The sequence below is a fragment of the Aythya marila genome (genome assembly GCF_965140915.1).
Source record: "Aythya marila genome assembly, chromosome: 3".
Classification (NCBI taxonomy): Eukaryota; Metazoa; Chordata; class Aves; order Anseriformes; family Anatidae; genus Aythya; species Aythya marila.
In genome coordinates, this window is record NC_139044.1 from 16,382,052 (window position 1) to 16,400,010 (window position 17,959).

General features: G+C 37.7%; 1 protein-coding gene across 2 annotated transcripts in view; it reads left to right on the forward strand.

Moving 5' to 3' along the window:
• The window catches only part of FBXO11 (F-box protein 11), a 72,789-nt gene that overhangs the window by 23,194 nt on the left and 31,636 nt on the right, over positions 1 to 17,959 (forward strand). For both annotated transcript variants that reach the window (XM_082757472.1, XM_082757471.1), the window contains exons 2-3: positions 13,990 to 14,117; positions 14,232 to 14,313. In XM_082757472.1, coding sequence (XP_082613598.1) covers positions 13,990 to 14,117; positions 14,232 to 14,313 — 210 coding nt within the window. The remainder of the gene's footprint in view (positions 1 to 13,989; positions 14,118 to 14,231; positions 14,314 to 17,959) is intronic.

Consider the following 17,959-nt stretch of genomic DNA (forward strand, 5'->3'; position numbering starts at 1 on the left):
ATATACACACTAAAGCACCGGAAGGACTTCTATTAAAAATATTTATATATTATAATTTATATATATATATATATATATAAAAAAGTCCTTCCGGTGCTTTAGTGCTCCCTATTTGTAGAGCTGTAAGTTAAGTTTTGCACTGCTTTGGACCAGAGAAGTCTGTCTTTTTTTTTTTTTCAAGATAATATTTGAACAGTTTGTCCTCCAAAAGAGATAATTATCTAGAAGATTATTTGTCATACAAAACTTACCTGAAGGTTTGTTAGCCAGCTGCCTTGTTTGTTATGCCGTGTTCCTTCTTAATGTTAATACTCTTTACTCCTGCAGCCTTTTCAGGATACAGCCAGGTGACCTAAAAACCACAATAAGTTAATAGTATGAAGTGATAGCCCTCCTTAACCAAGGTATTGTGGCTGACCTAGCCCATTGTACTAAGTAAAATTAATTTAGCTAAATGAAAAGTGTTTATCTTTTCTGGTGGTTCGGTGTGCCTGGAACTGTTCAAGGGCCATATGCCTGTGACTATTTTCCTATAATATATTTTTGTATATATATCAAAACTGTTTGCAGAAGAATGCCTCAACAGCTATGCACGTGCAAATGGCTGCATTTCTAGTCTATATGTATTTGCTTAATACTTCTCAGTACTATTTTTCTTTTTATGAAGAGCTGAAAGAAAGGATCAAGCTGCACAGGCCTGTGGAACAGTTGGGAATATGATTGGGAGGAGGGGAGTCAGCACCAGGCATGGGGTGGAGGTGTCTCAGTGGGACGGCTGCTCTGGGGAATTTTGCATCTTCTGATATTCCTATTAGCTTTCCAGATGAACTACTCCTTCTCAAAATACTCAGGAAAATATTGTTACACATGTTCAAACAGCTTTTACAGTTCACGTACATAATTTTTAAGAGCTTTTTATAGAAACTTACTATACTAAGGTATGACAAATTACAGGGAGTTTGTGGGAAGTGTGGTGGGTCAGGACTTCAGAATGGATGTTGAATAAATGGCAGCTTTTCTACCTGGTCTTACAAAGGGTGAATTTCCAGAACTATGGGAATTAAATGAAATGGGAGGTTGGTGCAAAAGTATGAGGAACTGCTTAACAATAAGTAAAGTTCAGGGTTCTGCTGAGGATATACAGAAAGACTGGACATAAAAGGGAGTGGAGAGATGCAAAACAACGCTGAAAGCTTTCAGCACCTACTTGTGGATGTCTTAGACAATATTAGAAACTGGTAGTTCCTTTTTGTCCTGTGAGTTATGTTTGCTATCAGATAACCAAGCTTATGATGCCTATTTGAAATTTGTCTCTCTTAATGCTGTTATATTTTCAAAGAACAAGTAACAAGCATCTCTTACTTGAAAACTAAAATGTCTTCAAGTGAGGCTGTCCGTATTTGTGTTTATTTTTTCATCAAATCACGTTTACATATTGCTTACTGAAACAGAGTGGTGGCCAGACTGGGACTAGGAGAGAAACAGTTGAGAGACAGTGAGAAAGCGAATCTAGATGTATTTATTTTTTTGCTTCAAGAAACTGTCAATAGTTTAAAAATACTTCATCAAGAACCAGGGCATCACCTGCGGAGTTCTGAAGTTGAGAAAATTCAGTGCAGACATCTCAATTTGGAAACTGTTGAGCTGTCACTACACTTTTACTTCAGAATTTCTTAAAATAAATAAATTAAAAAATCAGCAACTAGTAATAGTTTCAAAAAAAAAATAAATTGAAATCTAAATACAGTTTGACTTCTGATACCTCTTGCACACGCATGCCTTAGCAGTTACAGGTGCTGGGCTTTTAGTCTCTGAAGCTTTACTGAAAACTGAGTTCCTGGGTCAAAATCAGTTTAATCATGTTATTAAAATGTATTTTTTTCTGAAGTGGGAATGCATTTAAATACATAGATAAATCCCCATGTAAGAGCTACTAATGGTCTGTAATGACAATGTTAATAGAAAATACAAATGGAAATCTAATAACTACTTACAAAAAAGCTCTTAAAAGTTCACCAAAGCAGCATTTCATGCATGATACTGCTTTTAATGGGGCGGGGGGGAAAAAAACCCTGCATCTGACTGCATGTTTCCACTGAAGTTGAAAACGTTGAAGTAAAAACTAAGTGGGCATTGTGCAGCGATTGGTCTGAGAACTGGATTAGGTTATGAAGTGCTGTGGAATGGGCTGGGTAACCAGCGCATGTAGAATTAAAACCGTGTTTACATTTAGAAAAACCTAGACTAGAATATTTAGTATAACAATTGTCTTTCAAAGTAAACGTGGTTATAAAAAAAAGGTTTTTTTTGGAAGGAGTTAAAACAAACAGAGGTAGAAAATTGGATTAATGTCTCGAAACTATACCATCTGGTTTTATAACTTTAAAAAACAAAATTCAGGATGTGATTTCTGCTGACGTCCAAGAGCAGTACATTAGCTGCTGTAGTGACTGGTGGATTGGTATGCTTGGGAGATGCGTGTTCTTCAGGGCAAGGAAGAACAGAAACCCTTCGTGTGCAGCTGCTTTCTTGAGCATCTAATACAAAACCTGTTTCTAGCTTTTCTGGCTTGTTTTCTAACACATGCTGGGGATGGAAAACATTGTTTTTCCAATTTGTGTTTATGTAATACGTTGTTATTTTAAAACGGAGTAGAAAACCTTTTTAGCTTTATGTGCCAGAGTAGGAGGCCTGAACATGGATGTTCTGTACAATTTGCTTTCTCATAGCAGCTTGGACCTAGGCAGACTTCTAACCATTACTACCACAGTACTCCAATGTTCGTAGCTTTTTAATTTTTACTGTAGTTATTAGCAAAATTAAGTTCAAATCAGAGGATGTCTGCTACACTGGCATTTTATAATTCGGTGTCAGCTTTTGTAACCCATCTTAATAGCATACACGTATATGCTAACAGATACGTAATGAGTAACCAAGAAGGTTCTTCCTGATGTTGCCTGCTTTTACTGCAGTCCATGGGCTGTTCTCATAGTCATTTCCCTGAAGCGACACAGAGCCATGCTTTCCTGCTCTTGTCAGGCCCTTTAGAGTTTGTAATCCAAGTAACAGAATAATAGGCAAAGTCGCTCTGAAACATTTTCTGAGTAAATAGGGATCAGATACGTCTGAGTCACAGCATGCAAGCCTTGCCATGGTTAGGAGCAAGCCTAGTAGTTTGTAATGAGCTTGAATTTTACATTAAATACAACATATTATTGTCTGGTCCAAGGATAATAGAGGCTTCTTTTCTTTTTGTGTCTTACTTATCACTGAATGGCCTTACTAAAAATAAATATATACTGTAATAGAGGTTCTGTCTTTTTTTGGTAAAGAACAGTAATTTGGGGGATTTACTGCTTTGCTTCCCCCCCCTTTTTTTTTTCCCTTTGGTGTGTAGTGTATTTAGTATACTGTTTCTAATCATATTGTTCAAATAGTGATATTTCATAATTTTTCATTTCCACTATAACATTTGAAAGTTATGTAAATGTTGATTTTTCAGTACTGTGCTTGGCAGGGGGGTGGAGGAGGAAGTGGTGTGCCTGTTTTAGTATCATTGTAATGGTGAGATGGGGAAATAGCCAACTGGTAGCAAATCTCGTATTTTACCTTCTGCAGTTGACACAGTTATTTAGTGACAAGCTGTTGTACATCTGAAATTGTGACTATTATTAGCTCAAGGTGTTTTTTTCTTCACTGCCGTATGTCTAAGTTACGGGCTGTAGCTTTTTGCCTCTGCGACTACTTGGTGGCCTTTTGCTCCTTCCTAGGCTAATGGTTGGGTAAGTTGCAACTGCAGCCGAATAGGACTTGGAAACTTTGCTTGGTACAGTAAGCAGCAGCAGGGATTTCTTTTTTCTTAAAAAAGAAAAATGCTTTATAGTGTTGAGAAACAGTACAAGCCAATAGACTATGTCAAAATGTTACCTGGGATCTGTAAAAACCAAAGTATCAAACTATGAGATTTTCTTGCTTATCCTCTGTTTTCCTACAGTAACGTTAAGTTATAGGGAGTGCTTAGGTTGATGGTTTCTGGATCTTGATTTTTATTTTATTTTTTTTCCTTCTTTGATGTAACATAATAGGGATACAGAGAGGGAAGAATGACAGCCCAAACCAGTAAGCTTTGAAGTGTTACCAATCTACTTTTTCCTCTTCTTGCTTTGAGAGGAAAAGGCCATACTGTCTGTACCCCCTCTTAACCCCAGCACACAGAGAACTGTATGGTCTTTCAAATCAGTTGCCTTTTGGCTTTGTTGTTGTAGTCATACATAATTCTTGGCATTACTTCCTGATTTAATGAAGTTTTCCTCTTTCTGGTCTTAAAATAGATGAGAGATTTACCTCTGGATTCCTTAGAGCCTGAACTGGGGTTGTCACAAACTTGCATTGACATTTTCTTTTTTTTTTTTTTTATTTAACTATAAAGAGCTGTATTGTTGCTCAAAAATGAATCCCTTATACTAAGAAAGAAGTCTTCATCATCTGAGGGTAGTCTGTGTAGACTAGAATCACAGAATCAGTTAAGTTGGAAGAGACGATTGAAGATAGTTATGTGCTTCCCCAATTTTTCTAGTCAAAACAGAAGTTTCTTTAGCAAACTTCTCTGGGTGTCATGTAGACTTCTCCAAGGATTATTAAAGGGTTCCAAAAATTCCTGTAGTTCTGTGTAATCTGTTTTAGCTTGATCTATTTGTTCAACAAATTCTGAAATACTTCAGCTTATATCTTTTTTCTTTGTTCGCTACTGCGAGACAGATCCCTGGTAGGCATTTCAGAAACCCTTCTATTTGGGAGAGCCTTAGGAAATTCCTAGTTCTGTGTACCAAAACTGTTCCTTGACATAACCAGGGTTCAGCTGGCCCAGTGTATGGATAGACGCCAGTTACTTCTGCGGCTGAGTCTCTGTAAGGCAGATGGCAAGGATTTCTAAGTCTGCTACTACAGCTAGTAGCAGGACCCTTTGCCACCACCCCTTCCTTGTGTCACATCAGCGCTCTGCAGGTGTGGCTTACGGCAAAGAAATCTGTGGGAGGCTTCCATTTCCTGAAAATTTGGTTAAATGATTGTGCCCTGAGATCGTGCTTTATGGGAGTTACGCTTGAACAGTTGCAGTAGTGTTTAGTCATACTGAGATTTCTAGCTAGGTGGATTGTTTTATTACACGTAAGCTTTCCTGTCATTTCAAGGGGAGTAACGTTTCTCTCAGCCAGGTTTCTCTAGGCACCCATGCGTTGCAGGAGAATCCTCCTGCAGGTGGATCAGTTACGGGCCATAGAAAACTTGAAATATAGGATGTAAGTGCATCAAGTAAAATCTGTGTTCTCACTGAGTAATTGCTCATTCCTATACCGTGTTTTTTCTGTGTTTTTTCCCCAACTTTGTTTATTTAAGATACGAGAAATGCAACGGGGGGGAGGGGGAGGGGGGGAATTGTCAGTTCATTTTTTAGTTGTGGCAGTGCTAAAGACAGTTGTTTATAAACTTCTAATTCATTCTTTCTGGAGTTTATGGGTATCAAGAATGTCCAGTTCAGTCTAATTAAATAATGTAACGTTTCGGCTTCATAGCTCATCAATTCTGATTATTAGAAATAATCCATTGTTTCAAATACCTGTTTTGGATACGATTGCTCTGACATTTTACTTGAAAAAATATCTAGCCTGAGCCAGGTTTTCATACAAGATGGACTTGCTGGTTTGCCTGAATGGCGGTTCCCTAAAACTGACTCAGTTGTCCTTCCAGACCCCAGCCAGGGTCTGTCCTCTTCCTAATACTTACATTTTGGAGGCGTGTTTTCCTCCTATCGATATTCAGCAGTTTTACCAAGAGAAGTGAGCTTGGAAGTGTCAGGAACTGTTGAACCAACAGCACCATTGAAGTGCATGTGTTCTGGTCATTGTTGGTATCGGATAATCTCGTTTCTTCTTATCAGGAGGTGGCATCGCAGACAAGGTGGGATGTTTGTTGAGAGGAAGGGGTTTGTCGTATTTTCCATAACAGCAGCTGTAAAGATGTGGGCAGAGAGTTGCATGCATTCCTGCTGGTGCTTAGGCACCTTAAAATACAGCCATTAATTAAAACACGTTGGTTGATCAGAACAATTGCTGTGATCAACTGTAATGCAGAATAAAACGGGAATACTTGAACTTCCTTCAGCGTGCTTTTGGTTTGTTTTTATTGTCATCACTGGCTATGCTTTTTTAATTAGTTGAACGTTGCTATATTTCAGCTAAAGAGGAGGATGACCTTCAAGACTGGTAACCTCTCTTCTCAAGCAAATATCACGAGATAGAAATTTAAATTGTTCCAAGTCTGAAACTTGCTTCAGTAGTCCAAAATAAGGAGAGGGGAAAAACTCAGTGCATAGTAGTCAAGTCTTCTTCCTTTACTGCTTAGAAATGTAATGAGGAAGGGCCCTTAAGTGACTTCCCTATGTAGTGCTTAAACAGTATATATTCCTGCACCTCTAAAACTTACTTGGCCAGCATTTTCACTGTATCATCAAGGAGCCATGCACTAAGGCCACAGTTTTATAAGTGTTGCTTTATTAATGAGGAGTGCATCCAGAAAAGGATCTTTGTCTCCCTTCTCAGTGAAAGCTTGTCAGAGCAGGATTCAAGCTGGCTATTAAGCAAGAAGGGAAATACTCTTAATAAAATACTTGTAAAGCAGCCACCTGGAGATTTTTGTTTGTTTGTTTTTTAAGTTGGCTGTAATACTGTTATCGGTTTGGGAAAACAGTATGATCTAGAAAAATACCAAAGGAAAAATCCATCTTCTTATTCTGGTCTGATAGTGTTGTTTGAAACCTGCCGGTACTGATTATTAGAGCTGTTTGCTCCAAGAAAGTTTTCCTGGCTTTTCTAAAATGAGTTAGATAACAACTAACTCAAGTATGCAGGTAGTTGAGCAGTTTTTCTGTATGCCTATTAAAAATGTGCATGCTAATGTATTTCTTTAGAAATTGTGGCTTTAACTGGGTGCTAATACCTTGGGGTGAAAGTGTTCTGGAAAGAAACTAGAATTTTTCATCAGATCCTTGTTATCCCTTTTTGCTTCTGGTGTCTGAAAAGGAAAATATTTTTCATAGTATTTGGAGGGTTTTAACTGCTCTCCACATGTGGTTTTGTGCTAGGTAGTTTTGGACTATGAGCTCTTTAGTTAATGAGGCTCAGAGATGTGAATAGCTGCTTTTGACTGATCATACATTTTAAAGAAATGTAGCTGGAGACTAGTCTGGGGCTAGCAGACAGTTTATCTTGCTAATTGTCACCTTTTACTTTCTCTCTGCTTTTCTCTCTGTGCCAGCTCTAAGAACTTCAGTTTCTGTCATGTGAATATAAGCTGCATTCAGCATCTGTTAGTGACCTAGGCAGCGGGCCTTACAGCGAGAGGAGCTGGAGAAAAGGTCAGGTTCTTAGACAAAGGTTAATTTCTGTTTGTCCTGGTTTCAGTTAGGACAGAGTTAATTTTCTTCCTAGTAGCTGGTAGGGTGCTGTGTTTTGGCTTAGGATGAGAAGAGTGTTGATAACACCCCGATGTTTTAATAGTTGCGGAGCAGTGCTTACACCAAGCCAAGGATGTTTCAGCTTCTTGCTCTGTCCTGCCAGTGGGCAGGCTGGGGGTGCAGCAGGAGCTGGGAGGGGGGGGACACCCAGGACAGGTGACCCAAAGCAGCCAAAGGGGTATTCCATCCCATCTGGCATCATGCTGGACAATATATAGGGGTGGCTGGCTGGGGTGGGCCAGCCAGACTGCTCGGGGTTAGGCTGGGCATCGGTCAGCGGGTGGTGAGCAATTGCATTGTGCATCACTTGTTTGTACACAGTAGTAGTAGTAGTACTATTATCATTATTGTTGTTATTGTTATCATTATTTTTTCCGTCTTAATAAACTGTCTTTATCTCAACTCATGGGCTTCACTTTCCTGTTTTCCCCCTTCCCAGAGAAGGAGGCGGGAGGGTGAGTGAACGGCTGTGTAGTGTTTAGCTGCTGGCTGGGTTAAACCACAACACTGGGTCCTAAGAATAACAGGGAGGGGAAAAAAAAAACTCAGTCTCAAGAAACTTTCTGTATAAATGCTAAATCTAGCTATTTTCTTATTAAAATATATATATATAGAGAGAGAGATGTATTGTAAGTCTAACATGAACTTTTGAGCAAATAAAAGTAGAGCTGAGCATCTATCTGATCTATTCTTACTCTTTTTAGGCCATCATGTTATGTGCTGTGCATGACCTAATTCCAAAGAGTAATAAGCTGTCTCATTTGGATAGTGATGTTTAAAAGCTTAAAATGTAAATTCCAAAAAGATGCTGTTCATTCTTTTTCTGTGTTGTGGTTCCCCCCCACCACCTGTCTTTCACATTTACCAGTTCTTAGTATTTGTTTAAACAGTAAAACAGCATTCCCTCATCTTGGAAATATTAATCTTAATACAGAAAAAAATCTAAATACTACATGTGCTAAGATTCTTTTGTCAAACAAACTGTAACCAGTTACAATAAATGTGAATATTGTTAAGAGAGTGAGATATCTTTGGTTTATCATCAGTTAAGAATTAGTATTTATACCTAAAATGTTCTAGCAGTCAGTAATGGTTATTCTGTCTCGTTGTTCCTTTCCATAAGGCTGAATATCCTTATTCCATATGGTGTTCAGTAAGTCTGAGCTTTCTGGAGTCAATCTGAAAGCAGGCATTTTTAATGTTAGGTCTGTCCCTTTTCCAAACTGAAATCCTGCTATTCTGAATGGAGATCTGCCTCTGAAGCTTATTCTTGCTGGGTCTCCTCCAGGTCCAAGCAGCCTCGACTCTCATGTCAGATTAATCCTTCTCGTTGACCTGTGCCATCGGAACATTACAAAAACGTCATCTCTTTGGTTTTATCTCTATGCGAGTCAGGTTGCTTTGGATATTGTTTGAAAATATTGTAGGACTTAATTATAAACATTGCATTATGTTGTAATTATCAAAGTTGTTAGTTTTTGTGTTACTAGTAAATGAGCGTGCAGGTACTTTTTATTTTAATATTAACATTTTCTTTTACCATTACACCTACTGTTACTGTATACATGTATAAGCATACTGTGGTTTTCTTTTGACTTTTTTTTTTTGAAATTCACTCAGGAGAAGGAGTGCTTGATTGTGAAAGACTATTAAAATGATGTTAGATCTTGCTTCAGTGAACTTCTTGTAGTTGGAGTTGATTAATTTTATGCAGTTCTTGAGTTTTTTTCTTTGTGGTTGTACACCCAGCTAGTGTCCTTTTCTCTCTGAAGTTAAGTTGAATGTTCAGATTGCAGAAGAGACCACTTCCATTTAAGAGAGAGCCCACTACAAGTTATGATCTGCAATGCATAGTCTAAGCCTTAAATGCTGCCCTGGATCAATGGGAAAGCTTCAATGTGAGATTTTTGCTCTGATGTAAGGTGTGGAATGTACGCTTTAAATATGCAGTCACTTTTTAAAAAGTGGATACAGTACCTAAAAGTAAGATGTCCCTCAGTTGCTTGGATGGTTTGTGAGGACATGGGACAAGTGTCAGTTGCCGTATTGAAACACACACCTGTTTAACAGCTCACTCCCATTTTTTTTTTTTTTTAAATTTTAAAGAAAAATGTTGGGTGGGTGTTTCCTTTTATTGTGGGTTGACAACTTGTTACTGAGATGTTTGCATTTTTGTAAATACTTTATGTGCAAATGCAAAACTTCTGCCATGTATTTCTGTTTTCCATAAGTAACTTTATTTTCATTCCTATCTCTTTTTTGTATGTGCATCTTCCTTTTCCACTCCCTTAAGCTTCATTCCTCTCTGTTGCATTGCAGTTCTAGGCAGTGAAGTAGTGGGAGCTGTCATCTCAGCAGGTTGGCAGCATGTCTTCCCTGTGGTCTTCCCTTGTGGGTCTGGGGAGATTCACTCCACCCAAAGCCACGGAACTGTATTGGGTTTACATCTTAGTTGTTATTTTTGGCTTTTCTTCTAATTAGAAAGTGTTGGGGTTTTCTGTCTTAGTTAATAGTTTATTTCATTCAGAAATTATACCAGTTCTACTTAAGATTGTGTGTGACTGACCTTTATCACTGTTAAATTTGTCTGATGGGCTAGATTAATCATTGCTTTGTTCAAAAAGCCTCAGTATGAATTACTTTGTTTCAGAAGTGTTCTTCTAGGAGCTGTTCCCTATTCACTAGGTGTTTCTCTAGTTTAAAACTGATCAGTTCTTTGTAGCTTCATCTGCCAGTGAGTACAAATCTTTCTACATTTCCCCTGCTACCCTGTGTTTTGGGACTATATAGAAGAACAATACAAAATTGAAACTGCAGTGTTACAGATATTAAATTAAGTAATTCAACTCTACAGAACAGGATGTGAGTTTCCTCTCTTGATGACCTCCACACCCATATTTTTCTGCTAAGGTTATATTTCTGCACTTTTTTGTTGTTGTTTTTTGTTTGTTTAAAAACATAGTATTTTGAAAGCTTTCATGAGCCCTACTCTGTTTTCATGAAGTCTGCCTTCATTGTTTGAGAAGGCTCTTGGAAATCTTAATGTGTAAGAAGTGAAACCACCCGTGCATGTTTTTTTGTGAAGAAAATGGTATGGTCATGATAAACTTTCTCTTGAGCTGCTCCATGTGTCTTTTAATAAACTATTTGGAAAGCCCTTTATTACTACTTACTGTAACTTACTACTGTAAGTTACATTCCAAACAATGTTAATTTTATGTTCTTTAACATACACACGTAAAAGTACACACTTAATAGCATTTGTGGAAATGCAAGAGTCATGCTTATGGCAGCTGACAAGAGTGGCAGATTAAACTTTTAAATAAATGCAATTTTTCTTTAAAACTATTTTATATTCTTAAATAATACAACTAGTGTAAAGTCTACAGGTAAATGTTTGAGAGCAGACCCCAGCTTAAATTAATCTTTTAAAACTGCAAATGTATTGACTTAAAATTGTGACAGCATCTGGCAGTCATTTCAGCAGGTGTGTACACGAGGGCATTGATATTACACACATGCTCCCCTGAATTTGTTTAATGACTTTATAGGGCAAACACTCTTACCATCAACAGATGTTGATAATGCATTTTATTTATGTCAGTAGATGCAGTAGCTAGTACCGTTGCACATTAAAATTGGGTTTCTAAAAATGACTTGTAGGCACAGAGTCTCTGTATTTTAAAATTGGCTTTTCTTTGGGGAAAAAAAAAGTCTATCATGTGAGTGTTTTTAGGGGAGCATTTTCAAAATGTTTTCTTAGCACAGAAAGTTCCCAGGCAAAATTGAATGTTGTCGTGTTACTCCTTTATGGAAGGGTAACACAGTCTTCAGGAAACAGTACATCCTGAGAACTATTGCTCTGAGAATTTATCCTGTAGCTGTTCTACTCTGTTTGGAGTTTGAAACGTAGCATTTGGGAGATCAAAAACAAGCAGTGAGATGACTTCTATAATGGATCACTTCAGACTTCCGAGTTTCCTGATAGTTACTTTAAGTGAAACACTGTGGGGCACATTTGGAAAAATATTAGCAGTTTCTGAACAGTGTTATTGTTTCTGAAATATTAGAAATTTTTCTGAGGGTTGGCCCAGCCCTTTGTGAGTGTGACCAAAACGTACTGGTGAGGAAATGAGGCATCTCATCCACCCAACTCTCGTTGCCATTCATCTGCAGCCAGTGTACTAACATATCCTTCAGGTTGGAGCCTTTTGCTTTCTGAAGCACTCCTCTGCCCCATTAGCTGCTCTGACCATCCTAAAGCAAACAGGAGCAGCACCTCTGGTGGCAGTGCCATGCAGCAGCAGGAGGAGTGGGGACTGTTCCCACCCTTGCCCCGGGAACCCTGCTGCTTCCCACGCTCTGCGCATTCACACTTCCCTCTGGTGCACTTCTCTCGTCTTCCTCATCTGCCTTGCCAGCCAGATGGGAGAAGGAAGGTTTTAATTCTTACAGTACCTGCTGTGAATCTGAGTGAATGCATGCATCTCTTAATGTCATCTGTGCTAGAAGAGTGATCTTCAAGCAGGACTTGTGCCATCCTCCTAAATCTGCTGCAAGAAAATGAGTGTATTTTCTTTTCTGCTTAAGCAGTTTTTCAGTGTTTCAGCCAAATTGACCTTTACTTCCATTCTCCCTGCCCCCAGAGGCTTCTGTCTTCTTTCCAGTGGTAATATGTTTTGTTCTTAGTAGCCTGCGTTGGTTTTCTTCTAAGAACCCCACTGGGTTTTGACATTGCTCTCTTCATCTCCTACTGAGAGATCAAACCTGTGCTTAGCTACTTTTTCATAGTTTATTATGTTTTTTACTGTGTTCTATGTGGCAGTTTTGAACTATTGTATTTACATCAAGAATGGGGGAGGAAAGATCATGCATTTCTGACAGGTGCTTTGCGTTCAGTGCGAAACGGGGAAAGGGGCTGAAGAGAAGACCCTCAAAATCTCCAAGTAGCATGCTTCTGGGGGTATCCGCAACAGAATTCATACTGTGTCAGTCCTTAAACAGAAATAAGGGGTGCGAGTAGTGACATACTCAAATGTTTTAATACATTTGGGTGCAAGAGTTTGGCTCGAAAGAGTCTCGCTCCTGGCTGCCACTATATAATCCAGGCCTCCTTCAGACTCGACTGCTGTTACTACCTGTGAAGGAAGCTGGGTGCTCTCTTGTAGTAGACTTTCTGGCTTTCTATTCCAGCTGCTGATAGTGTGATTAACTTGGCAGCAGTATTTTCTATCAGAGATGGCAAAGAAACTTAAAATTTGATGACTGAACTTTGGGGGTGTAGTTAGTTACCTGTGAGTTGTCAGTAACGTCCAACAGGAGTGTGATGCCAGAGGTGGGCTGGGTTCACAGGAACATGTGCTGAAATTCGTGTATTGGTGGTACTCTGTGTAATGAAAAAATACTTGAAATTCTACAAATTTCATTTAATGTCCTTAAAAGTCTGTGCTGGTGCTGCAAAAGGGGGGCTGCTTCTTCCCCGTCGTGTGGTCTCATGCCCTCCTTGTGGCTGTGCTGACCTGGTGGTCTGGCCGAAGGATAAGCATGGAGGTACTTCTTGCAGGCTTAGTTTTCACATGGATTAAATAACTGATGACACTCCTAGATTGCCTCGAGCTTGTTTTGCGTGTCCCACCAGCCTTTTGTCCCACCAGATTTTTGTTATGGCCTTTGTTAAATTATTGTAACTTTATGTGATGCTAGTCATAGGAGATGCAGAGATAAATAGTAATTCTTTGCTTGTTTTTGATCTGTTGCATAACCTTATAAACAGTGGAAATGTAAGTTTTTTTCATTCATTGCATTCAAGTAATACTCATTGCGCTTTCTGTACTTTTTTTTTTTTAAAGAGGATTTACTCTTTATATAAAATTGTACTTTAAGCAATCAGTGTATGCCGTTAAAGCTACCTCTGGCATTATGTCTTCCTTTTCCCTTTTACTGAAGAATTTGTATGCTGGCTGGGGCTTTTCCTGGAATATTTTGGAAAAATCTGCCATGGGTTTTGAACTAAGTACCATATTTACTAAGGGACTTCTTGATAACACCTGATTAATAATTGAAGCTACAGCGGTATTCATTATGATAGTGTTACAGAGGTGAAAAGTTTGCGGTAATGAGGTAATAGAATTGGCGTAGTGAATAACACGTTTGCGAATAAAGTGAAGTTGTATTTTTAATTGCTTTTTAAAAAGGTAGTTTATGGTGTAGCAGCTGTGTGTGTATATGTATTTATATATATATGTATAAGTATGTGTGTAGCACAGGTTGAATTCATCTGTACTTTTGAGTGTAATTTTGTATTACTACATATATTCCACACTTCTTCAAATGTTCACTGTGCTCTAGCACTTCCCCACCCTCCCCCCCAAACTGAATGGGTTTATTTAAAAACTTCTGTAGTGTTTTTGTTATTTCTAAAAAACAAACAGAAAAACCCTACAATTCTAATTAAGCTGTTTTGTTGTTGTTGTTGACAGATGATGATGTGCCTGCAGATATGGTTGCAGAAGAATCAGGTCCTGGTGCACAAAATAGTCCATACCAACTTCGCAGAAAAACTCTTCTACCTAAAAGAACAGCTTGCCCTACAAAGAACAGTATGGAGGTAACTTTTAAAGTTGTTTTTTAACTGTAGTTCTTGCCTCAAGAATAGGCAGTTAATGAGTACTTTTTGTAATTTATGTAATGACTGAATTAATCCTTACTTATTTTGTTAAAGGGTGCCTCCACTTCAGCTACTGAAAACTTTGGTCACCGAGCTAAACGTGCTAGAGTATCTGGAAAATCCCAGGATTTATCAGGTAACAACTCTTTGTACAAAGATTGGTGGGATGCACTTTGATACCACTACCCCTCTAACCCTCAAAAAAAAAAAAAAAAAAAAATCCCTTTCTATTCTTGAACTAATAACCTGCAGTGGAAGAACACTGGTTTTAGTCTGACTTCTAGAATCTGGTCTTTCAGTCTGCATGTTCTACTGCAGATGCAGTTTGTGTTGTTTGTTTAAAATTTATTTTTTTTATTCTTCTGAAGTGCAGTGCAGTTATGTCTAAGGTATTCTTAAAAGTAATAATGCTGCAGCAAAGGACTAGGTTTGTTTATGATTTCTCATATTATTCCAGCATATTGTTTGGAGGTAGAAGTAGTTTTGTTATGTCATTATTGCGATTTTCAGCGTGCATGTGAGAAATTATTTAAAAAATAAACATATATGCAGATACACCTACACGCATATATGCACAATGTGTATTATGTGTACAGTGTGTATATATGGGTGTATTTATGTTCACATGTATACATGCATAAGCACACACACTACTTGTTCATTTTTTCTGTATCCTTTTTCAATCTCTGCTTCTTCCCCTTTTTGTCTTCTATGCACTTTAATTCCGTGAGATCTTTTGTGACTTCTCCCTGAAAAATCAGTGCTAGCACTTGCCAGCTTCTGTTGATGTAGTTTCTGTTGCTTTTGGGGAGTGTTGGTGGACGGGTGTCTTCTAGTCCATTTCTGTCTTAACCTTGCAAATTAAACCTGAGGTGCTGGCATGAGACTCTGGTCAGTTACGGCTTCTGTTGAAGTCTGTTCCTTCAGGCTTCTCACCCTGGTAGTACAGATTTCTATTTCAAGTCATCTGTCTTCTGTTTTCACCTTTGCTTTATATCTATCTCCCCTTTCTGTCTTTCTCTCTTAATTTCTGTAACTAAAAACCATTTAACCTTAGATTTATGTCCTTGAAATGGTGAGAACCAAATGAACATCAGCTTTTGTCATTTTACTTCCAGTTTCACTTCCTGACTTGATACCTAAAGCCTGGTACAAAGTCTTTCTTTTCAGTTTCTCTTGCCAGTTCCCAGTTTTCCTTCAAGGCTATATACTTTTGATACATCCTTTACTATGCTCATACCCACCTCCTTGCTTTATTGAAGGTCAGTAATTTTATTCAAGTCCTCTGGTACAAATTACATCACAATGGTAATTTCCAAATGAATTTTCCATGCGTTTCCTGTATATTCCTTGTGTTGCATTACTGAACTCGTCTGGGGAAGGTACTGAACTATGGAAACTTCTCCAGCATGGAATTTCCAGAGGAATTGTAAACAATGATTTTCTAACTATATTCTTAAGAATGCATTCAGACCAGTCACAGTTTGACAAGAGAGGGTACTTGTCAAGCCACTTTATATTGATCTCTCTTCCAGTGTGGATGATCATTACTTTATTTTCCCCTTTCCATTTCTTGAGATGTTCCTCTAAATTTGTGCAAATACTGATTGCCATAAGATTTTTTCTTGCCTTTTTGTTTGTTTGCTTTGTTACCATGGATAACAATAGCTATTGTGACTGAGTGTGAGCATGAAGTTTTCTGGAACATCACAAGTGGAAATGGTATATTATCATTTGGAACATATAACTGTTCATTTCAACTAAAGTTCTAAAATAAAGGTACGGGACTAGTGATGTCAGGATATGTCTGGGCAGAGAACCATTCCTTCTTGTATGGGCTCTGAGCTGAGGAAAATTTTGGGGGAGATGAAAGGAGAAATGCTAGTCAACCAATGTATTCAGCTGGATTAGAGCCAGTAGTTGGAAAAACAACAGTATTATGTATTTTATTACTGATTTCAGGCTTAATGTCTCCATGAAACAGTTGATACTTAAAAATTTTAGCGTGTTCTTCCTGACAGTATTTCAGACTTTTTCTGGTGATTTCAAATATTGACAAATTTTTCTTCTCTGCAACTGTGTCTTCAAATAGTCTTGGTAATGGACAATATGCATTGCAATCCTGAGACAGAAAGATTAATGCATATATAAGAACCTCGGTAAGAAAGTTGTACATTATTAGAAAATATGTGAATGATTTTTCACTTAAACCCCTCTAAATAGAATTCCAAGAAATTAAAAAAAAAAAAAAATAAGAAAAAGATATGCTTGAGCTGTCTTGCTTACATCACAAGTAACTGGTGAACCTACAAATTTCTTATTTGTATGGTATCTGAATAAAAAGTTTACCGCTTTTAGATCTTGTAGGTACAAATACTTTTATCATATGCTGATATTCATAGTACTTCCTGATTTGCAGAAAGATTTTAAATTTGGTATGTTCTGTTTCCTTACGTCAACTGAACTGTCTGCTTCCACTTCACATGACTTCTCAACCTTCAGTACCATTTGTCATGTCATTTTAATCCACCGACACACTCTTCCTTTTTGTTTATTACTGTGCAGGGCTTTTTTCTCTCTCACTATATCACTATATTTGCATATTCATTTTATACTGAGCAGTTCATACTGGCTTTTAATCATTTTTGGAAGACTTGAGTTCAGGGACAGACTATTTCTTTTTGATGACCCCTGGAGTTACAGTAGATACTGAGACTCTAGGTTGTTGGATCACTTGTTGCTTATTTCTTACATCAGATACATGCATAGCTCATGGTTCACAGAACTTATTATCTTTTATTTTTTCCCTATTGATTTTTAAGTTATTTTTTCAAGATCGCTGCCTGCCATGTTTTCTGACAACTATTTCTTATCAAGAAAACATTGAGTGCCTTCTTACAGAACAAAATATCTGTCCCTATCTTCTCTATTAAATGGACAAAAAATGGTATCCATACAAGACATAATTTACAATTCAGGATTCACAGGATGGCATTCTTGATCTCTGTACGACAACTGCAATTCAATTTCAGGCAGCTTTTCATGCCCTCATCTTGGTTTCGCTGTACTAGTTTCTATCTACTAAATGATTTAAAAAAAAAAAAAAAAAAAAAAGAAACTGAATTAGCTTCATGCCTATCTTGTGGAAACAGAATGACTCAGCCACCTTTTTTTCTAATTTTCAGTTGTCTTATATATTAACACGTTATTAAAATGATCAATATTTGAATTGATGTGTCAGGGTAATGATAAAGATTGGTAGTAGAGGTGGTAGCCTCTTGCACTTTGTCTTTTTTAACACTTCATTATGTCAACAGGAATAAAATTAAGGTTAAGTATGAAATGCATACTTACATGAAAAAACTTAAATACCTTTCTAACTACCAGAAGTAGCAGCACACTAGTGATTCTAGTTTGGTCACCAGATGATAGGCTTTTAAAACTGAATTGGACTATTTTTGTGAACTGGGGAGAACACAAATACATCATTGCTTTGATAAATTACTAAAAGATACCAAAGCATGAATTTCCAAAACAAAACCATGGGGTTCTCTCTTGGATTCAGGTATTCTAGGTATTCATGTTAAGAAGTAGCGAACCTTTTAAGATTATATTGAAGAATTCTACCTAGTAAAACCATCACTATCTCTGAAATCACCTAAACCCATTTTTGTAACTGAGTGAAAAGGCAACTTAAAATTTCTTACTTCTAAAGGACTTTGGGTAAAGGTGGGAGAGGATGGGAAACACCTGTAAAAATTGTCGTCTTCATTTTGTAAATA